At 38.4% G+C, this 23,384-nt stretch overlaps 1 protein-coding gene across 3 annotated transcripts in view; it reads right to left on the bottom strand.

Annotated features, from left to right (window-relative positions):
* The window catches only part of SMURF2 (SMAD specific E3 ubiquitin protein ligase 2), a 67,441-nt gene that overhangs the window by 10,808 nt on the left and 33,249 nt on the right, over positions 1-23,384 (bottom strand). For all 3 annotated transcript variants that reach the window (XR_008579707.1, XR_008579708.1, XM_054846219.1), the window contains exons 4-12: positions 17,765-17,898; positions 16,497-16,562; positions 12,545-12,629; positions 11,143-11,226; positions 9,553-9,755; positions 9,284-9,368; positions 6,361-6,519; positions 1,887-2,097; positions 223-326 (exon numbers count right to left, since the gene is read on the bottom strand). Coding sequence is in view for 1 of the 3 variants with exons in the window: in XM_054846219.1 (XP_054702194.1) it covers positions 223-326; positions 1,887-2,097; positions 6,361-6,519; positions 9,284-9,368; positions 9,553-9,755; positions 11,143-11,226; positions 12,545-12,629; positions 16,497-16,562; positions 17,765-17,898 (1,131 nt within the window). In the remaining 2 variants the exon portion in view is untranslated. The remainder of the gene's footprint in view (positions 1-222; positions 327-1,886; positions 2,098-6,360; positions 6,520-9,283; positions 9,369-9,552; positions 9,756-11,142; positions 11,227-12,544; positions 12,630-16,496; positions 16,563-17,764; positions 17,899-23,384) is intronic.

The following is a 23,384-nucleotide window of genomic DNA, read 5'->3' as shown; positions in this document are numbered from 1 at the left end:
AACATGCATTTTGATTTAGTTACAATAAATTAGTTATTTTTTGATGTAGTTTTTCCTTTAAAAGACTATCCAAAAATACATTCTTCTAACATACAACCTGTTAGAGAAATAAATATAAACAAGAATAATGAAAAAAGACACAGGGCTGATACAAGGCTGCTTTAGGACTCAAAGCACAGGTGTAGTTGGTGGGGTTGGGGTGTGGGGGAAGAGCCTGTTTACCTGGCAACACCTCCATAATCAAGGCCTTCCTCCCCACGAAATTTTATCATTAATCGTTTCCACAGGTCTTTTGGCCTCATCTTCATGACTTGCCTGTAGGATTCCTGTAAACACATAACGCTTTATTTTATTAACTGCTATTTACAGACAAGAAACTACTACTGCTTATCAGAAATGGAGTCCCAGACTCCGAGTCCGAAGGGGATACTATTAAAGGGGATACTATTTTCCTAGATACCAACCACCTTCTCAGCTCTCAGTGTGTAACTTAGTTTTCTACAAACGTAATAACACTTGTCAAATAAAACAGATATGTGAGAAGAACCACCTTCGTTAAATTTCCAGAGGTGTGCAGTGATCAGAACATTCTCTCTCTCATTCTCACATACTTCATAAAAAAAATAAAATGTGTCAGTAAACTCCTTTTGTTTTGCATAAAGGCTCACTATTTCTGCAGTGTGAAAAGCCAACAGTGGAGCTTCTATTCTGGCTATAACGCCCATGCAAACCTTCAGGAAGCATCTCAAGAACAGAAGCATCAATGTCATCCTAGTAAATCTACAGAATTATTCCTCTATCAGTAAGACTTCACCAAGAAAACACAAAAAGAAAACTGAAAGAGACAAAACAAATGCTAATTTTAAAAAGGGACTTAAACAAAAAAAGTCTATTTTTTTATTCATGTCCAGTATTGGTGCCCCAATCTTTGGCTTTGCAGAACTGAAGAGGCAGCTGGGCCTGGGACCCAACATTTTCAGATCAAGAACATAATAATTTTCACTGTTGTACAGCAGCCTTTCCTCCCTTTCTTTTTTGCTGATTGTGAAGTGATTTGACTGTCTCCAAAGGGAAGACCAACACAAATCTTTCTTGGCTGGAAAAACTGTGACAACGCAGTGGGGCTATCAAGTTTGTGGGTGGGGTAAAAATGCAAGAGGGATGGGTGGGATGGGTGATAAAGTTCTTGAGACGACAGACTGTTCTCCTGAAAAAGCCAGTGAATTATAACTGTGTTTCATCAATTCAGCAGAATTATTCTGTGACATTCTGCTGAATAATGTCACAAAGTAAAATGCAGACATCCCACTGTGGGCATCTCTGGTCATTCAGAAGCCTAGACAATTCATAAAATTGGTCTGACTGGGGGGGGCGGAGGGGGACGGACGACAAAGAATCAACCAGAACTGAGATAGATGCTAAGTAATCCAAACCCCAAAGATGAATGCAATTCCATAGTAATTGTACTTAAGTTACAATAGATCAGAGATCATTAATAATTGTTTGGTTTTCAACTTGTAACATTCCCTCTGTAACAAACATTAGCATTCGTCTGTTCAAGGAAGAAGTGAGACAGTATCTTCAAACACACAGAGTGCTTGGACTTCTTCCTCAGTCCCTGACACAGTCCGTATGTCTCCAGCCACGGGGAAAGCTTTCCTCGTTTTTTTTTTCCTTCTCTCCAGCGTAAATACAGCTACTTTAAGTACACAACTGTTCTTAACGTCCCCTTGAAATGCTTCCTCTTCCCATTTGCCACCGGTAAAATCCCACCTTTATCTCCGGACTTCAAGATTTCATCTAACCGAACGACTTCTTTAGACAGTTATGTACAACCCTCCTCCCCTTCCCTCGATGTTAAGAAATGGGTCAAATTCTCAAATTACCTCAAAAATCTCTTCCCTGGAGACCTCAATACGACAATGGCCAGCTTGAGGTTGCTGCTGTGACAGCTCTTGCCTCAGGATCTTGAGTTTCTGCACTAGGTCTCGCTTGTACCTCGGCACAGTCAGGCACTCTGCCTCATCTGGAAGCTGACACAGGGACACTACCTGCTGCTGCTGCTGGTGTTGCTGATCTTTAAGTTGATTCTGGCGGCTAGAAACAAACACAGCTGTTTGCAGATATTCCAGTCATACGTCCCCTATTTTCTTCAGATGTTTCTTAAAGGTTAAGTCTTTGTAACTAAACTACTTTCAATTTACTATGATTATTACTGTGATTACGCTAAAAATGTCCGGATCCAGTAAAAAATAAATTCAGAAAGATTTTTATCCTGACTAAAGACATATGCTTCTGTCTTTCTTGGCAACTATCAGTTGTTTTTAGGGTTTGTTATTTCTATTAGTACTACTCTACAAAGTATGTAAAAGGTTACAGCACTATATAACGAGGTATTATCCATACAGTTTTACTACTAAGCTGCTGACACTGAATTTCTCAGATACCGTTTCCATATTTCCTTTGCGTGTTTTGCCTTCCTCCATTTTAAAATTCAGGGATCTGCCAAACACTATGCCTCTAATCTACAGTCAATACCATAGTCTGTTTTAAATGGCTTGTCTGAAAACGAGTAAGCTTACAAAAAGATGTTTGTACTGGCAGCTTGGCAAGGACCTTGTCCCTTGTACCTGGCCTAGTCTGGACCACAGGAATGTGGGAGTTCACATGTAACTAATTGGCACAGATAAACAAGTATTTCTACTAGCAATTCTAAGAGATTTTGTAAATCCAACTTCTTACTAGGAAAAGTAAATTAATCGTGTTGCAGAGATGGCCTCTCTTGTGTCATTTCTTGTACACAGTTAAGTGGGTATTTTTATAGCTTTTTAGTATGGCATTTCCAACAACACGGGATATATCTGTGCTTTACCTAAACCATGAGAAGGATATCTTTGTGTGAAGAATACCCTGAATTTACTCGACAAATTAGAAAGGTTACAATTCAGAATGTTTTCCAGTGGAATGTTAATAAATTGGTTTTTTCAGCATCAAAGACCAAAAAATACTAGATGGAATCAAATGCTGTTTTAATATATTTTAAAATAATTTCAGCCTATTGTCTGTTTTGAAACAAGGTCTCATAGAAAGCTCTCCTGGACAACCAAAATTCCCCTCCAGCAGGCTTTCACCACCGGAACATTCAGAATTGGCAATAAAAAAGGGGTGGGGGTGTTCTCAGTTTGCCTTGGGGTTCCAAACAGCTATTGGGTTATCTGCAAACCTTCTATTAAAAGCAATTTTGCACAAACCACCCTCAAGGGAAAGTAACACCAGGTGACCAGGAAACTTATCAGCAATGCTACAAACCTAACGTTTAGAAAGCCCTGCAATGGCACACGTGGTAGATACCTTCAGCAATAACTCAAAGCTCAATATTAATAATTTAATACCTCTTTACTCCTAGGCTCTAAGGAGGGAATAACGCACAGAAATCCAACTTTATTACTATGCCCGAGGATGCAGAACTACAGAAATGAGCTAAATTCGTTTTGTTAGTTTCTCTGTGTTTTGTTGTTTGCTTCTGTTGTTTTTTAAATAAGGCTACCTGAACTGTATCCTTAAGCTGATCACATTGGTCTTGCAATAAACTGCTTTTGTTTTAAGTCATTCCAGAGAAACCAAGTCATCACAATAATTTAGACACACATTCAATGTGGTTCCAGAATACGGCTGTCATTTGTGCTACATGCATGGTACTTTCTTTTCACTTGTGATTAGTTTTAAATATGAACCTCACTTAAATTGTATTTACTTGATATACAAATTAAAGCAAAATTATTGTTCTATCTTCTGAACTTTCTACATCCATAAGGATGAGCATGTGAAAATATTCCTTGTATATGCTTAGCAGAGAAGGTCATGATTATATGCTAAAGTGACATACGTTCATTCTACTTTTAACAGTACAAAAGACACAGTCCCCTAAGAACAAAGCTAGTTAATATCAGTCTTAAAGAAAATGTAATCTCTGAAATGAGCACAAATTTAAGATCCATGCATCAAATTAAACCAATCTAAAATAGGGCAGTACTAGGAGGAGAAAAATCAAATGCCATCCTCCATATAAGATTAAAATAATCAGTGCAGCATTAGCTAAACAATCTGTAGTGCTTAAAGTTATTAAATCTAATTTCTTAGTTTGTTTTCACAGCTGAATGATGATGCTTGATTCTGTACAGTGCTTTAAGGATACAGCTAAGTACTTTTCAGGTGTCATAAGTATCAAAACCTATCATGAACTCTTGGCCAATATTTTAAAACAGAACTGGGTAACAGGTTTGATTATTTTCATAACTTATAATGTCATGACTGGAAGAACAAACTGCTTTACTCAGCTCGATAGAAAAGAGTAAATTTTTTCTTATGCCTTTGAACCTAAAACTCTATCACACCCATCCCACCCAAATACTAAACTTATTTCTCAGATAATTTACGAAATGACAGGCCTAAGGCAAACTCCCCCCCCCGCCCCCTTTTTTTTTTCTCCTAAAAGAACAAATAAGGAGGTGGGTTGGGGAGGGGAGCTTTCACATATCCTGTTTGGGACAATAAAAGAATAAACACCAGAAAAGATTTATCAGGCAGCAGACTTTGCTGATGACACTGTTGGTTGAATTTCTGAAATCCTTCCCTAATGAAAGACAGATGTACAAATGAAAAACTTCAGCAAGTGTGCTTAGTAGTACTTTTAGTTTAAAGAAATGCAAAAAGGTTCTGTGATTCTGGAACTTGAAAGTCAAATTGAATTTTCCAGATAAAAAGCTAGCTAGGTGTTTGTGCTCCACAATACACCTAGAACTAGCCACTATGACCCTACTGCCATTTGAAAATAAACCTACCTGTGAAAGACATTTTTTCAAATGTAGTCCAGTTAACTAAATTTTCTACAGTTTACGAATTGCACTGTTGTAGCTAAGAGGGTCTGAAGTTTTTCTTCGGGCATTATCTAAATCAGTTACTAAATTAACTTTTCTGTGTTTCAAACATGAACATGTTCTTCCACTGGTAAGTTTTTTCAAGATCACGTTCATTTCAAACTACTAAATTCAGCTAAAATTAGTAGCGATTTCTTTGTTTTAAATTTTAAAAGAACCAAAAGTGTCGTGTCTGGATGCTTACTAAAAGTTCTGTAATATACAGGTATATAACCAATGATTTCTCTAAACAAGATACATATTTGTCAATCTTTAGACTCTCCTCCCTCTCCGGGCGTTATGTTGAAACGTGTATTGGGCAGACAAGGGCTAGCCAGCTTTTGTGTGTTACACAAAAGATATGTTGACCTCCTGGATATTACTTGCCTCGTTTTTGTCTTTTCAGTGCTTGTTCCCATTATTCTTTTCTTCTCAATGATTCACTTCCTCAAATGGACTATTCCTCCTACTTACTCCTTGCCCAGGGCTGCATGGCTTTCTATCTAACCAACTCCTCATTGTTTCTTCCACTTAACACCTACTCAATACTTTACAGGTATTTCCCAAGAGTATTTAAAAGGTGCTAGTGGAAGAAACAATAGAGTCGAACTCCCAAATAGCTTGGACAAACTGATAGCCATGTCTACGCAAAAAAACCCCAACAACAACAACAAAAAAAACCCCCAAAAAACCATGTGCTTGCTTTTTGGTTTCCATTTTTAGTAGAAAATCTCCCAGTATGAAATGAGTGCCTAGGGAATAAAATCAAGAGCCAGAATTCTTTTGAGTTTCCCCTTCTGTTTTTAAAAGTGCAATATGAAAATGTGATATCAAAACACTAAGGTAGAAAAAAATACAGTTCCTATTTTATTTTATTCTTTCTGTAAAAAATCTGAGTTAAATTACTGGGGTCTTATTTTGAGAACATCTCAACTACTCTTACTCTAAAACTGAAGACAGGAACTGAATTATTTCTCCTTTATTCCAAGAGAATAGTTGGCACTTGTGCACCCTTGCCTAACTCATCAGTATTTCACACCACTGGCTATTGAATGCAACCTTCTATTTTAAAACAAGTTCTCCAAAACTGAAAGTCATATGAAGTATAAAGAAAAGGAAAGAAAGTGTCTCTCTTACTGTTAGAAGAAAGTCTATGGTTCATGCAGACAGCACTTGCTTCCCCCCCTGCTGCCCCCACTCCTGCCATCACAATAGCCACATTCCTGCCTAAATGCTGCTAGAGATTTATTTTTTCCCCAGAACAATCAAACCTGTCGTCTTTGCTATGTAACACAGTAAGTTGGTAGTGTGTTAAAGAACACTGCTACTAGACTTTCCGTACTACTGAATGGCAGAATACATCTTGATACAAAATCTAGCACCCCTCAAGAGTCACTTTCTTTCCTCTATCACACTCAACACGTGCCAGAGACTTTAGACTTACTTTAAGACTAAATGCAAGTTAGCAGATAGCCGTGGATCTGTAAACTGCGTTGTCCTGTTGTTATGGTCAACAAAATAAACTCTGCCTGTTGCTGTATTTCGGATCTCCCATCCAGGAGGCAGTGGACCAAGCTCTTCACAATTGATGTTGCTAAGATCCCTGTGAAAACAAATATAAAATGAAAAATACCTCAGCATTTGGCCTCCGAGCCAAACAAGCGTAAATGTAACAGAACAATTCCATGAAGTCTGAGAAAACGTATTGTTTCAGAAACTTGATCTGTTCAGCTGGAATCTCTACTCCCAAGGTGCAAGCCCACCAAAGAAAAAAAACACACACCCCAGAACACATGCTGTAGGGAAAAAAAACTCTTATCAAATAACCTTCATTTTTACAAACTAACTTCAGATGTTAAATTAATACAGGCTTAAAGCAAAAATAAAGACCATTGCCATATTTGCCAAAATGGAATTGCATTTCTACACCAATTCTGACAGAAAACGTTTTTAAAACAACATTAGTCACATAAGGAACTCTGAATCACACTTTAAAAACTCCTACAAAACAAAACTATATTTCTGAAGAGTTATACTTTCCATGAAGAATTACACATGGGATATGGGTGTATGCCACAGGCGGTTTTGCCCCAAAACCCCAAGTGCTAGTGGGAAGCAAACAGCTCTCTAACGACATATTTCAAATAAAATATTGTATGAACAATGACTCAGCTCTGCACTGAGCAAGGCAGAGATAGTTTAATGGGTCTCAAGAAAATTCGGCTGAAATTAGGAAGATGTAGATTCATTCCAGAGGTTCACTGAAAACAAATATTAGTCTTCAAATATGTACACTTACTGATTTTTCACGTACATAATTCACACCTCAGACCTGTCACACTGTCAAGTGCAGCTTTTTAAAGGTGTAAACCCTCAGATCTCCCAGCACGATGTGGGTTGAGGGGAGGAAAGAGCCGAGGGGCAGAATGGCTGGAAAGATGCTGTCTGCGGGGAGTCCAAAGGCTGAGAAGCCACTAATGGAAATCCAAGGCTCTGGGATGGAACTCTGCTGATATTACCCACATACACACTGCTGCTGAACTGGAGGGCTTATTAACTAAAGGACTGTGGCATAGTAGCATAAAAATACAGTATTCCTTAGAAATGACATAAACTCTGTCCTCAAGCAAACAGCCAAACGTTGTTCTCAGAGACACTCATGCAGTTTCTGTTGCCACACCTAAGAGCAGTGCTAAGTCAGATTTTGTACAAAACTATTACACTGCAAACATAAGGATTAGATCTTAATAGAATTTTTTTAGAGAAGTCTAGCTTTCTAGTTTTGTATAATACGCAAGTCACAGGTGCAAAGACTTCCTAACGCACAACTGCCAGCTGTATCCCACTCTCAAGCATACAGGTAATGCATCAAAGCAAAGTATATTCTTGTACCACAAGAGTAGTAATGAAAACAAAAGAATCATTTGAAAATGCAGGGAAGTTATGGCCACGAGGCACTTTGTCCTTCCCAGGATGTCCAAAATCCATTTCCATGGGAATGGGCACCAGCAGCAACTGACAAAGTTGCTGCAATTCTCATAAACGCCAACACTGCCTGCCAATTTCAAACTACATGGCTATTTTACAACACCATCCACAGACTTTAGGAGGCAATCGCTTTCAACAGGATTTCTTGTTTTTTTTAAAGAACAGTCAGGAGCTAACAATAATTTCCCTGTTAATCTTCTTTCCTTTCAAACACATCAGAAATAATCACATACACAACCATGTACAATTTGTACCTGTATCATGTAAATAAGGACACTAAACTAAAAGGACAATTCAGATTTATTTTCTCCTAAGTGTTGAGATAGCTGCAACAGAAACAGCAGTTTGAGTATTTTAATCACAGGTCAGTCTCTCAGCTTCTCTACCTGTTTGCTCCTCTCCCCCAGATTCTTTCCCATTTATATGTTGCTAATCATACACTTGAACACATATATGACTGGTCTAGCAATATCCCTGTTAGAGTATCATAAAGAAAATAGATATTTAATTTCTGCTCTGTAACAGGAAGCCTGCTGTAAGAAAGCTTGTGCATTTTTAGGTGTTTGCTACTATACTCAAATGGAAAAAACTCCTTTGCCCAGCCTTAAAAAAAAAAAATAATAAAAAAAAAAAAATCCCCGAACCAAAACCCAACCCAGCATCCTGGCACTTTAACCACAGCTCGCCATTTCAGCTTCCAGGCTTTTTATGATGCAGTGTCTCCAATTAGTTTCTTCAAAATGTATCAAGTTTCCCATTCCTCAAGTAAATTATTTTTGATAGTCTGAACATGGGACAATAAGTCTCACAGACAAGTAAATTTAAGCTAATTCAATGAGGAGACTGTAGTTCACTACAGTGTATCTGAACATACAAGGGGCATCCACTAGATTTTCCCTCTGCTCCTCCATCAAAAGTGATCACATTTGTCTAGCCTATTTGTCACAAAGTTTGTTCTTCATAAATATATGCTGCCAATTTCTCAGGTCTTGTTAACTTCCAGAGCCTGAATTAAGCCTCCAAACCAATCCACTTCACTGAACTATCTCAATAAATCTAAATTTTTACAAGTGCTCAGACCCTACTTTTTGTTTCCTTATATTGCAGAGTATTAAAACCTGGACTGGGCTGTAATTCATATTCAAGATCTAGAATCTGTTTTCAAAACACCATTGTAATTTATTTCTTGATCATCCATCTTTGCATTAAAATAATTTTAAGAATGAGGAAGAGAGACTAATTTATTTTGATGAATGACTTGTTAAAATTATCTATTAGGGTCTAAGAGTCAGAAATATATTATCAGAGAAAACTCTGAGGGGAGTATTGCTTAAACTATTTAGATTTGACACCTTAAGGATACTTCCATTGTTTCTTACCTAGGTACTCTTGGATCATGCCACGTGCTAACACCAGTCTGAGTATGCAGAAAATAGACCTGACCTTGCTGAGTCGTCCTTTGCTCTGTGAAATCAAGATAAATTAGTAAGAACAAAAAATGCAATACAAAAGCTCACAAAGACTGATTTCCTCACCAAATTAAGGAATCGAAAGGATCTCACGTACAAGATGACGTAACCCATTTTCCCAGTTTCTTGGAAGACCCACAATTTAAAAAAAAAAAAAAAAAAAAAAAGAATCTGCCTACCATATCCTTCAGGTAAATCGGGAGGAGTGTGCAAGTGTGTCCTGCTCATGTAATTTCTGTGCCTCTGTGACCTGACTCTCCTCTCTGCCAGCCGGGGATCCGATGACTGCCCGCAGGTTGCACCGTTCGTTCCTGTAATTGGAGTGTTCTCGTCCACAAAACAGCTCAGCGGCCTGCCAGGGCTGGAGTATTCAGATGCTGGCCTGTGGGAAAAATGTGAAAATTGCATTGCTGCCTGGACACGGGGCTACACAGCACACTTTATGGAAGCTTCACCTCAGGGCTCTCGGGAAATCTTTGTGGACGGCAGAACCCAGCAGTCAACTTATTGAGCGGGATACCTCGACGATGGGCAGAAAGCTTCTGTTCTGTGTTCACTGGTTCATCCCAGAGTAATTAGTAAACCTCCTCACCTATCTTACGGTCTGACCTGACACTTAGTATATGATGCTGCAGGATCGAGATCAGGTCAAATGCTGACATGCGCAGTTTCCACCTTAAACAGAACGCTGAGAGTAAAATTATTTTCTTTTCTTTAAATGAGCAGCATACAGCCCAGACTTTCTCACCTTGCCTTCATATGGCTAAGGAAATGATCAGGCTTTGTTATTCTTTCTAATTTTAAAGGAAGGCTATTAGGTGAGGATGGTGAAAAAGGGCTAAGCGAGATAAAAAACAGTTGCTCTGGAGAGCTTGACTGCAAGAGGAAACCCTGAATTATGCAGTTTCGTACCTCAATGCTGCTTTCAAAATGATTTAAAATGGGTTAAATGGAGATTGATAAGGATGCAGAAAATCCCCAAAACAAATTCTATATTTTGCATTTGTTTTTCTACTACAACTGTGTCTAGAGCTTAGCATAAATATTTTAACATACCAGGAAAAATACAGATAGGTAAATTAAAAAGCTGTTCAGTACCTTCACTCACTTGAAAACTGCAAATACATATCAGAGCTGGCAGCGTTAACTGTACAGATTTTTTTAAGTCAAATATATCCATACAGAGACTGGAATAATATTTATTGAAGATGGAAGAGACAGTCTGCAGGCACAGATGGTCTGCAGAAGAGTCTGAAAAACAGGCAATGACACTGTCTACAATTCAGGTAACAGCAAAACTGGTTTGAGGAATAGCTTTGCAACCCACATATATGGTTATAGAAAAGGCAATCGTAATGATTTCAAAACATGCTCTGTAACAATCAGCTTTAAAAGTTTTGGATTACATGCTCATAGCATGTACATAGACAATGTCTGCCAGCTATTCACGATCTCTTCTCTTCACCTCTTACAATGTCTGCACATTGTAATGTCTGTATTTATAGAGCTCTACCATAGATGCTCCACAAGAAAACAAAGATGCGAGTACTATGGAGGAAAAAAACCTAGTCAGAATGATACTTCTGAATTAAATATTAGGTGGACTGAAGGAGTAGGATGTTAGAGAAGAAAAGCATACAGTGTTTGTAGAGTGACACTCGGAGGAATGCTGAATACCCCTGTTACACCACTTAGAATCGCTTGTGCTCAGCGCTCCTGGTCAGCAAGCAAACTTTGTCATGTGCACAGTCTCCTAAATAATTTCTTACCGTGTGGGTCGCTCCCACTGAGTTGTTCGTGTAATATGATTTAAATACTGGATCCTTCCAGAAGCAGTCCTCCGCTCCTCCCACCTAGAATTCAGACATTGAGAGAGAGATAAGGCAATGAGTGGTATTTCCAGGAAACCAGGGCACTAAATGTTTCCAACACAAATGCCAACTCAGGAAGACTTACACTATTATGAATCATGTTAGCTGAACAAGGTAACAGGAAACAACTGAAAGTTCAACTCAGAATTAATTTTACATATTCTTCCCTTGGAATCAGACATATCATTAACAATATCACACCTTCATGTTCAATAACTATTTGAATTCTAATTAAATCCAAATAGCCATATAAAGAAACTTCTTGAAAACATCATGTTTAATAATGCATTTAACTTTTTTTGACCGCTGATCCTAGTAAGTGCTTTCACAGTGTCTTCGCACACTTGCTTTCATTAGAAATTCACCTTCAAATAATGTGACATTTTAATTACTATTACTTTTGCACTCCAAAATACGTGAGGCTGTACAGCCAGCTTTGCAGTCACACAATTAAGTAAGCAATATTTATGCAAGGAACATTTTGAAGTGAAAATTTAAAAGCATTTTCAAAAATGTTTTTTTGACTTCTCCAGACTCCAAATTAACAAAAGAATGTTGTTTAGGACTTAGATGATAATTTACATTTTAAAATTCATCATCTGAAAAATCAGTTTCTCCTGTCTTTACCTGCCAAGAATCACATTCAGAAGGTCTGTGTTTGCTCTGAAAAAGTTGATGACAGCACCAGAACCTAAAACAGAGCATTTTTCTGAATTCGTAAAACTGTTTTAGGTGTTAATGATGTCATTAACTCTCACAGGGGCAAATCAAAATCCTAAACCCAGCCTTTGGCAGGTAAATACAGCAAGAACCCGGACTCCATTACCTTTTCCAATCACGTTTCCTTCACCATGATTTACATGGAAGAAGAAGTGATCCATTTTTATAATAGTGCATACCTCTGCACAGCACTGTAAGAGACAGCCAGGCCCATGCGTTCACTACCTTGCTACAAAACTGCTATATGGATGAAGTCAGTTTGCTGGCTGTGATTTAACATTATATTGGTTTATCAGTTCTATAATTTGAAAGACACATGTTTTCTTAGACAAGTACATTTTTTAATGCATTGACTCATATGTGCCACCTCCCATTTTTCAAGAAGAGACAAGACAAGGGTCGAACTATGAACTATGCTGTGTAGCCTGGTTGGCTTTTCTCCTGCTCCTAAATTCAAAACCGTAGAACACTTGAGTGCAAGAATAAAGATAAATTAACCTATTTGTATGCTGACTTCTCATTACTGCAAGTCTGTTGTATGAGTTGTATTTGTATTTATATCATGGTGATGTCAGCTTACCCATCTGGTAAATCATTATCAAATAACCGACTGCAGTCCACAACTTGTCCTCCTGTGCCTATTCGGTCTCTGGACTGAAGACTTACTATGAAGATAACAAAAGAATTATTAAAGATATGACATCTGAATGCAAATTACAGTTATATTTGAAAGAAAAATGGAACAACTTGGAGGACTAAGCTGAACCACGTTCTGGTTATTTTTTCCTTCCCACAAATCAGAGAGTTATACAGAAACAGTGTATGTTTTCATACACGGAACTTCCTACACATTACTTCAAAAAAAACCTAGCTTGAAGAATATGAATGCAAGTTAAGGCAGAAAAAGAACGTTTCTCTGTATGAGATGGAGTGTGACCCAGCGGAGCTGCGTGGCGCTCTGGCAGCAGCAGGATGGCTAACCTCACGTGCGGCTGGGACAGCAAGCAGGACAGCACTAGTGCCAGGCTTGCGCTGCTAACGGGAGAACTGTTAATAGAAAGAGCTAAAATAAGAAATTCCTGTATGTTTTTGACTCCTCCTTATGTATTTTGTGTGCACGTGGGATTCACACGCATGTACACACACACACACAAAACCAGGCAAAGAAGCACTACACGTTTGGTTTATCGGCTATTTTCAAACACCAGTGGTAAGAAGTTAAATGCAACTTTCACAGAAAGCAGTGCTCAGCACCCTGAAAAGCCCTTACAGCCCTCAGCAAAACTCTTATTTATTTTTTTTAATTTATTTTTTACATGTTTCATTGTAATGGATATTTATGCCTGAAGCTTTGGTACTACAATTATAAAAACAAAGATTTTTTTGGGGCAGCTTTTGTTCCCAATATTATAATTTGCAAGTGTCCAATCTGAAAATTTATGACACTTGTGTTCCTGGGGGGTTAGGGGTGGTTTTTTGATGTTTTGTTTTGCCTTTAACAATAAAACGATTACTTAAAAAGCTAGATACGTGCTGCGGCACACATTTCTTGAGGTGGCACTACTGTATCTCTGGACTACTGTCTTCAAGTCCTATTTATGTATGCAGTGAGATAAACGTACAGACCTTAATCTAGACATAACCAAACTTTTGTCAAGATCACAAAGTTAAAAAACATGTAGTAGTATTGGCAGTTTTCGCCAGAGTCCAAATTTTCAACAGCAACAAGTTTTGAAGCTTGGGATTTTGGGCCTTCAACAGGCCAATCCAGGGAGCCCTGCAGTACTTGCTTGCTTTAGTCCTAATCAATATTAACTCCTAGTCTTCCATGAACATGAACGTGACAAAGCAACTTTTTAGAGCGAAAGACACCTTTAATTTAATTTCAACCAAAACAAAGTCTTAGCTGATGTATTTATTCTGCAACAAACCCACACATTACAAGTTCACATTGTTGCATGTAGGCAAGGTTTGGCAAGCAATACACACAGACAAAAATGAAACTAAACAAAGGCAATTACCTCCTCTTTGCCTATGTGAGGACCAAAATTTGTGCACGGCTTCATTTTGTAATGAGTAAGGACTCATTTTTTCTGCACCGCCACATCAGAAATAAAATGGTGGCACAGAAGAGAGCTGCAAGATTAAGACACAGTTCAGGTGCCCTTTGCATCCACTACTCACAAGCGTCCCCTTTTCTTCCCCCCTTTGAAAATAACCCCAGGTATTTTAGATAAAGATCCCCTTGCTCCCTGTCCCAAATTATAAAGGCATACCCACCGTGCACTTGATCTGTAAGGTTATCATCTGCTGAAGGTATCAATCACATTTTAATATTATTTTCCAATCTTGCATAGCCTCTTAACTTAAGCCAGTTTATCATTAGAAGGACTGAGAGTATACTTATAACTTATTCTATCTTCTTTCTTACTTTTAATCAAGATTTCCCCACCATGTAACTACTGCAGTGGAATTATCTAGTTTTACTCAGGCTCATTCACCCACTCAACAAAATTGCATTAGTGAAGAAAGAGTAAAATATAAGGGGATTAATAACGACAATTTCAATGAAAAAAAGAGACAGGCATCTCTAGAATCGTATCAAGGATGCATTAAAATTAAAATACAGCCGTGACTGAGGAAACCTGACCTTTCTGATGGTAACAGCACAAAGCAGAACACACACATTTGTAATCAGTCTCCGCTGTAACCTGACAAGCTGCGTTTTTTCTAAGTTCAATGCATGACCCAGCAGCTCCTGCTAATTAGAGACAGCCCAGCAGCATGCCAAAAGAGCTTATGCTGCTTGTTCATGATCACATCGGGTTAAGACAACTGGTCAGTCCAGTTTATGCCCACACTGCTGATTATCTCTGACAACTAGTTATCTCTGAAGTTATCTGCCATGCCCACACTGCATGGTATTTACCCCAGGCTTCCCATCTGGCATCCCAATAGACCAGATTTTTGGGGTTTTTTGCTTGTTTAATTAATGCTAGCATTCTGAAGTCACGACGACAAGGATACATGCTGCATACTCTGGAGGGCAGCATGAGAGCACGTCACGGTGTGAGGGTACAGTCCCTGCTAGCATCATGTCTGAAGGGCTGCTGTGGGCAGAGCGGGTCTCAGCTGCCTGGAGCAGACCCTGAACAAGCTCTCCTGTCAGCTGAGCTCAGTTTCCTCTTCAAAGGAACCCCACAAACAAAATCGCATGCATACAGCATGGATGATCGGGGGACTGGTATACCAGAGAAAAACCAAAACCCAAACCAAACTGACAACATAATGCACCCTAGAGAAATGACTGGTTTATCCTTTACTCTTCTGTGCAAGCTCACATGGAAAATTTAATATTCAAGAATGGTCTGAAGTGTCGGCAATACACTTACAACTCCACATTTCTACCAACACTTGACTCTCCTGTGCCACCTCACTCTGTGCAAACACTTGCAGATCAGATGCTAGACAGATGGTTAAAGCGACATAAAGAGGTAAAGTCACAGGCATTATTCAGCAGAGCACTTTGAGAAAAGCAAACAAATGCACTGAAGCCCTTATTTGCCGACTGATATTTCAATAGTTTTCCCTGGCTGACAAAACAAGAATGCTGCTTAGATATTATTTGAACTAGGATTTGAACATAAAACTGAGCATGCAAATTCACTTTTCTTTCCTCCGTGTCCAAATATTAGCGTCTTGCCATAAAAATAAAGACCTCCTTATCCTGAAAAACTTTTTTTTTTTTTTTTTTTTTACTTTTTAAGTGACCTACTAGAAATGCTGCCTTCTGAAAAAAAAAAAAAAAAAACACCAAACTTACAATGCACCAAGAAGAGAGTGTTTATGAAGCTGTTTGTGGACACTTGCTTTTCAATTGCCAGCTTCTTTTTAATTCTTAAGTTATTTAAGGTTTATGAGTTAGCAGAATGACAAAGCACAGTTACTGAGATTGGTGACAGACTTGTTAATAGCCCATGAAAACACAAAATGAATTGACCAAGTCATCCCAGACAATTCACTCCTGTTACAGCAAGATGTTTTTACCCTTTCACAAAACCTACAGGAAGCGCAGCTTTGCTGGAACTCTCAACGGCCAAGAAATTTGCAGTCAGTTTTTCACAGGGAGTTCAGGCTCAAACTGTCACTGTTCTTTACAGTGAAACTGGAAACTTTCTAAATAAATTTCCTATTATCTATGGTCTTATGTGTCCCAACACTTATAATAATATTTGGAGGGGAGCTGGTTTCAGTTTTTTGGGAGTGGTTTGGGTCTTTTGTGGGGTTGGGGTTTTTTTGTTTTGGTTTGGGGTTTTTTTTGGGGGGTGTTGTTTTGGGGTTTTGTTGTGGGTTTGTTTTTTTTTTTTTAATTCTCTACATACACACTTCTAGCCTGAAGTCCAAATGGCTCTGGCACTAGACAATGAATTTGAAAAAAAAAAGTTAAATAAAGAAAACTGACATCTAGGAAGGGCATTTCTATAGCTATTTTTAAGGTCCAAGAGAACGAAAAGATAAAATCCCTTACTTACCTACTATCTGTCCTCTAACAGTATCATTGTCATTTGGCCCAAGCTTGCACAGATCCAGTCTCTGATCTATGAAACAAGGACACAAAGTGTAAGTCATGCAATGTTTTGCTGCCTTTGAAAGGCACATTGAAGTACCATCAGAACAAAATCCAGCCTAGTGTAAGATAGTTAAGACTTCAAGAGACGGGGGAAGGGAAGCAAAACTAAAAACCTACAGCCAACTTCATTTTTCATAATTTTAAATCAGAAAACAAGACTAGAGTACTTTTGCTTTAACATTTTTCCTACTTCACAAAGCTCTTTTGATGAATAGGAAATGACATTATCCTAGACTGGATGTCTAAAGTGGTTGTAAGAAGTATTGAGAACTCTTCTCCATTTTGAAGACCAGCCATTGTCATAACGCAATGTTCCAGTTCAACACTCACATTAGTAGAGTACAGAGCTAACCTGCAGCATCAATTCATGTGTTCCATGCTAAATAGGTAGAACTTCATAAAACTGAGCAAAGCGCAATGCACTGAAGTGCTGATCTAGCGACAAATATTTAAAAATGAGAACTTCAGTTATGCCTTTATTGCCAAGGAACCTGTTATTGAAGGTAAAATCACAACACTTCTCTACCAGCACATCACTTCTCTCTCTTTTTTTTTAAATTATCTGTATAGTCAAGCATTGCTTTTCCATCACAAACAGTGAGCCAAATTTTGTTCAAGAGTAAATGGCATCCATTAGGATAATGAGAAAACAGCATCTTCTGCATTAATTTTTTGAAAAAGTAAATACAAAGTGTTGTAAGAGTTATAAAGCACTTAATATCTTATGACAAAACTTGCTATTTAATGTTTAAGGCTCATTAATTTTTAAACTAAAAATTTGGCTTCAAGATAGATTTACCCTTTCATTTATCCCTTAACACTTGCATTTTTGAAGGTAATAAAAAGATAATTTGAAAGTAATTAGAATCTGTCTTCCTTTGGAATTCCAACACAGTAAGTTCAGTCTTGACAATCCACAACCAGACTGCGGCACTGAAGTTGCCACAGTGGTAACAGGGCAAAGGAGTTGAAAAGCCAAAGGTAAGTTACATTTCCTAACCTACCTGTGCTATCCTCAGGCACAAAACACCATTACAAACTACCAAATTAATTGGAATATACAAGCTTTATAAAACCCAACAAAAACTCAATTAACTGTCACTCTTCCAAAAGTCTGTACTTGAAGGTTTGGTCTGAAAGAGAAGAAACTCTCGTCTTAAGCTTACTTACAACCAGTGTCTTTGAGGCGGTTGATTGCGTTTGAAAGAAGTCTCACACAACCCAGAAAACCAGCTCCCTGCTTTTTATGAATTTTCTTGTGATTCCACACACTGATTGTTATTGAATCCGACTTCCCAATGTATCTGAAAAATGTGAAAAACAGCACTGTGAATAGCACTTACTGAATACTTTGAAGATGCTCCAGAAATCACCTTGGGGGAAAAAAAAAGGCTATCAACCATTACATTAAAAATTTAACACACACTGCATCAGCAAAAGAGACTAAATCATCTTCAAAGAAGATGTACACATTATACTTTAATGAAAGCATGTCTTATGAAGGAGTTTACCTGAATACAAACTAATCTAAAATCCTGATTCTGGGAGAAGGCATTCACGTGAATTCAAAGTCTACCGAAATCTGTTTAAAACAGTAACACAAACAGGCTGTGGGCTCGCCCGGTGACCACATCTCTTCGAGCAGCTACAAACATGCTCAGATTCATGCCTACGCTCAGCCTAACCAAAGAGAATGGCAACGCTCGTGGCAGGATGTGTTTGTGCAGCGCTAGCAGGCAGAGTGGTTCAAAAGCCAGGACAGAAACTGGCCGTCTAGCATCCTTCTGCAGCACCTCACCTGCCGCTGCTTTGCGAGCCACTCTTCCAACCACCGGCAGGGCAAGTCACCCTCAGGAGAGCTCTTCCGAGCGCTCAGGGAAAATCTAAGGCAAACCTAGTTACACATCTGCAGTTAACAAATCTTTGGGAAGCTAATTTACTAGTCGAGAAAGCTTCAGAGAGGCCCTGTTTATAACGTATGTTACACATTATGAATGTGACCCGTTACAAAAAGTTCATACAGTATGTTAGCTGAGATGTGCCACATTGCTCACACGTGGGCTGCCTCCTCACAGCATTACCAGGGAAATGTTTTGCAAAACCTAGATCTGCATTTCACTGACTTGGGGAAACCTGGACACTGTAGGCTATTTTATTTTTTGCTTTTTTTGTTTGAAGCTTTCTTCTTCAGAAGCAATTACTTTGTGAGCTAGTTTTCATTTTCAAAACTTTCAAGGACAATTTCAAAACACTGAAGATAAACTAACTATAATAATTCAGTATTGGCAATAGCTATTTCAAGTTGAGGAGAATGAATTTGTAACTATGGCTTAGATCCCGAGAACTGCTTGTAGTTCTCCCTTCCCAGACCACAAATTCTGGTCTTCTGCAGTTTAGTTCCAAGTGCTTTTTAGTTTGTTTATGAAGGAAAACTGATCAAACTCAACCAACGTCTAAATACATCTCCCCCATTGACTGAGACTTTATTGGTTTTAAAACATCTTAATATTTTCATAAAGATAGAAATGATACTGTCAAGGTTGGCAAACCAAACAGTTGAACGAACTGTCATGGCTTAAAATTGTAGCTATGATCAGGTAAGTTCTCAATTAACACTTCTCCCATTTTTCCTTTTCCAGAAAGCAGAACTTTGACAATTTCTTTTTCCCACCTGCAGACAGGGACTGACCCAAGAAGACGACAGAAAAGCCTAACTGTAGGCACAGAACCATGAGCATGGTTTAAAATAACCAGTGCGCATTTAAAAAACAAACAAAACACAAACTTCACACAAAAAAAACCCCAAAGATTTTTGAATAGTAAACTGATTGCATAATATAGGTCAGATTTTTGGCCTTACAACCTTGACAATGCCAATTTTGCATAAAGAAACGAGAGATGAAGATGGGTATTCACGTGCACAGTTGCAGTCTACAATGTTTCATGTACTTAAAATAAATTCTTATGAGAACAAGTTAGGTGCACTTAAAAATAAAGACTTATCATGACCTGTCTTGAATTTTCCAGTTTTCCTTGTTGCTTTAAAAAAGTCAAAGGTATATGGTTAAACACAATTTCATAACAGAACAGTTTGAATAATATGTAGAACAGCTGAATATACAACACAGTTTCCAAGAATTACTGTAACATTTCAGGCTGAGGTTCTCATGGTTGAGATGCAGACAGTAAGCCATCCATACCAAACAGGTGAGGACTTCCATATTACTACTATAACCTACTGATTTTTGCACCAGAAAACCTGGCTGATTCACAAATTTAAAGGAAATAAGCAAGACAAGCTGCATTTTCCAAATAAAGATGTCTGTCTTTTTTTTTTCCTCTCTCCAAAGGAAGAAAAGAAATAGTTCAGTAACTGCTAGCTGGCTTTATAGCAAAATGTTTCGTCTATATTTCTGCATAATGTCAGGCATGAAAATACATGGTTGCATTTAGAGAGTGACACTAGGACAAGTTGACATTTCCAATTCATTTGGTGGATAAGTTACATTTGTTTTACATCATCTGGCAATAAAGTTTCAACACAAAAGCCTGAGCTAGGAATTTTATTTGTTATTAAAAAAGAATGTTCCAAAAAATAAAGCGAAGAAGTTAAAAAAAATCAGAAACAAATACCACAAAAACCTCATTTTGTTGGATGCCTCTCTCTTCCTCCTTACAATTAAAGTTCTTGGAGCTTTTTTTTTTTTTTTTTTTTTTTTTAAACTCTACCCTATCTGCAATATCTATTTCACAGCTTTGGTACTTCAACAGAGATAACAGGATTAGCATTAATGAAGTGGAAACCTAGAAATTCAATTTCCATATACATTTTATCAACTCACATATTTCCAGGATCCATAAAAATTAGGGCTCTGGGTAAGAATTGCGTGTTTGGAAATTTTAAGAAAAATGCCTACTCTTAACACTTCCACTTCTAAACAAAAATCAAGTACATACCATATTAGAAATGTCTAAAATATTTTAATCAAATTTTAAAAACACAGGGACAATTGTTACTTTGTCTAAACAAAATTATCTTTGCCAAGGTGGTATTTCCTTCTGAGCCAGTGTACTGCTCAAGAGGGTTTGGTTTCAAGTGACTTTTCATCCCCATGGCATTATACTTTCCCTGAAGAGTTCAGCTTAGTAGAGAAAAGCAGAATGAAGAAAGTGGGGGAAAAAAAAAAAATCCTGAAAAAACACACTTCTTCATGATCACAAGCCAGATGTACTCCCTCCAGAAAGAGAGAAAAATGCAACATCAAGAGGTATGAACTCGGGCTTGCAAGCCAGGAATTCCCTATTCCTAATCCATGCTGTCACACAGACTCTTTTTACCACCTGGACAAATTACTTGATTTGTTTCTCCATTTTCCCATTTCTGATTTTTTTTTTTTTCCTAATATAATGGTGCTGTTATGCTTTGAGGTATCAGCTGCTTTCAGACTAGGGGAGAAGAGGGTGTGAAGAGGCATAATGAAAAACATCATCCCAATTTTTTCTCTTCTCTTTTCCTTCACCCGGACATTACTCTCATCTCTGGTAGCAACTGAAGGGCGTTTGAGCCTCTGGGATGGCCAGGAGAGAACCAGCCAGAGGCTGTGGCTTCGGCAGGAGCACAACACAGATACGTGGCACTGACGGGCTGCTTCTTTCTCCTCCCCAGTGCTACCCAACCCAATGTTGAGCTGAGCCTACAAGACACTGTAAAAGCAGCCGCATCAAGCAAATAGCAAGCAAAGCAGGCTTCTACTCCAGATGTTCCTAATGGACCCACTGGAAAAGTTCGGCAAATACTTGTACGCCTAATACGCTCGAGCTGGAATGGCCAGATTTGCCGACACAGGCCAAACATGACCCAGAAATGCATTCACCCTAAACGCAAAGGGCATCAGCTTCATCAAGCTGGTCTAAACAACCACGTCAAGAAGCTGTTGCAAGGAGCTGTTTGTTGGCTCTTTAGGAGTCTAATCTAGGATGGGGTTGCCTAAACCAGCACTAAGCAGAGCTGTTGCCTTCTCTCCCAGAATCATTAGCATTCACTAGGCAAAGTAGAATTGGAGGGTTGGGGGACAAAGGCGATTCTGCCAGGGCAGTGCAGGGGCTTGAGAATGTGAAGGCTTCAAACAGCACTAGAAGATATCAGAAGTTGGGTGAGGTTATATTTGAGAGGTATAACAAAGGAGAGCAACGAGTCCATGCTAGAACCTGGGGGTGCAGATTTGAAGGGCATAGAGTAAAGATGGGACTAGGTTTTGGTGGAGATCGCAGTACAAATATTTTTAGAGATAAAGAGACCATATGACGTGCTACTCCTTAGCGGCTGCTGGGAAGGGCCGAAGTAGGCTGGAGGGCACAGGTGAGCATGGGAAGGCTGTGGCATGTGCCAGGCTATGACAGAATAGAAGAAACGAGGAAGAGGAGAAAAAGGTGATTTCAGAACTGCTGGTTTAAGTGGTGTTCAAATGCTTTGAATGCAAAAAGGTCTGTAAATGTGTTAAGTCTAGTTATTCAAAGCTTTGAGGAAAGGCCTGAACAATAGGGAAAACAAAAACAAGACTGAAAATAAGGAAGGGGAATACATCCAGGGCAAGCATGGTATTTTGCTGACATTAAACTGCATCCAGACAGCAACTATTTGGCAATTTCTTTCTGGAAAGCCTCCCAGATTTCCCCCCTCCCCTTACACACACCCATCTAGACTGAAGAATCTAAGCAACTAATTCAGCTGCTTCCTTTCATGCTAAGATCTGAATTAAGAAACATGTAAGGCAAAAGCAAATATGTTTTTGTTCCTTATAACACTGCAGACGTCTTTTTTAAAAAAAATCTTATACAACAGAATATCTATTATGCTGAATCAGAGTAGCAAGCCACAAAATTCCCTTGGAATCAGCAACTTAATTCAGACATTATTGCATAAATACATCACAACAGATCCATCTTACCGTGCCATTTGCATATGCCATCACATGATACACGAGACTGTTAATTAGCCGCAGTGTTAATCTGTTCTACAAATTCCAGGCTGGGGACACTTCAATCAAACCAACACAGCCAAGAGACAGTTTTACTGCACATAAGCCTATTACAGTAATTTAAAAAACAACAGAAATCTTCATGGTAGGAAAAAAAAAAAGGCAGGATTTTTCTTTTTAAAAATTCTGCATAACTGCACCTTCCTCTAGTTCATTTCCTATGCTGCATGGTGGCAGAAGCAGGCAAGCTGCCACCAAGACTCCATCTGTTATGCTTGGTGTGCAAAGCATTTCCTGTAACAGTGGAAGTGTCATAAGGCAGAGGCTAGCGTTCCCATGCAATCATGTGTTGTTAAGGTAAACATTAGGAAGTTTAAAAAACCCTATGATTTTTAAAGGATGAGAAGAACGATTAAGTTCTGTAATCTATGAGGTTTGCCATCAGGTGCTTCACAGTAGGATGGTTACTATTCCTATTATTTTTCTATTTTTTTCCCCCCAAAATAAAAATTCATTATCTTAATATCTAGTGCAGATAAAAAGCTGAGACCTGACATCAGGTATAATACAGTAAAAAGTTACCTTAAGATAAAAGCCAGGCAGTGAGTTGTTGTATCAGAGAAATCTATTTTTTACTGCTGTTTTAAAACGGAACTGAAGAGTAGATGACTGATGTTTATGAATGGAAATAAACTTCCATAGAGTAAGGCATAACAGGCAAGACAATAATGATTATGAAGAACATTTTGAGATGGAAAGGATTATTTTCAAATTACAAGGCCTGACATAACAATAAATTTTACTTTGGATAG

This window comes from Grus americana, chromosome 18 (genome assembly GCF_028858705.1).
Source record: "Grus americana isolate bGruAme1 chromosome 18, bGruAme1.mat, whole genome shotgun sequence".
Taxonomy (NCBI): Eukaryota; Metazoa; Chordata; class Aves; order Gruiformes; family Gruidae; genus Grus; species Grus americana.
The sequence above is the reverse complement of the archived record's forward strand: the minus strand, read 5'-3'. Positions and strand labels throughout refer to the sequence as shown.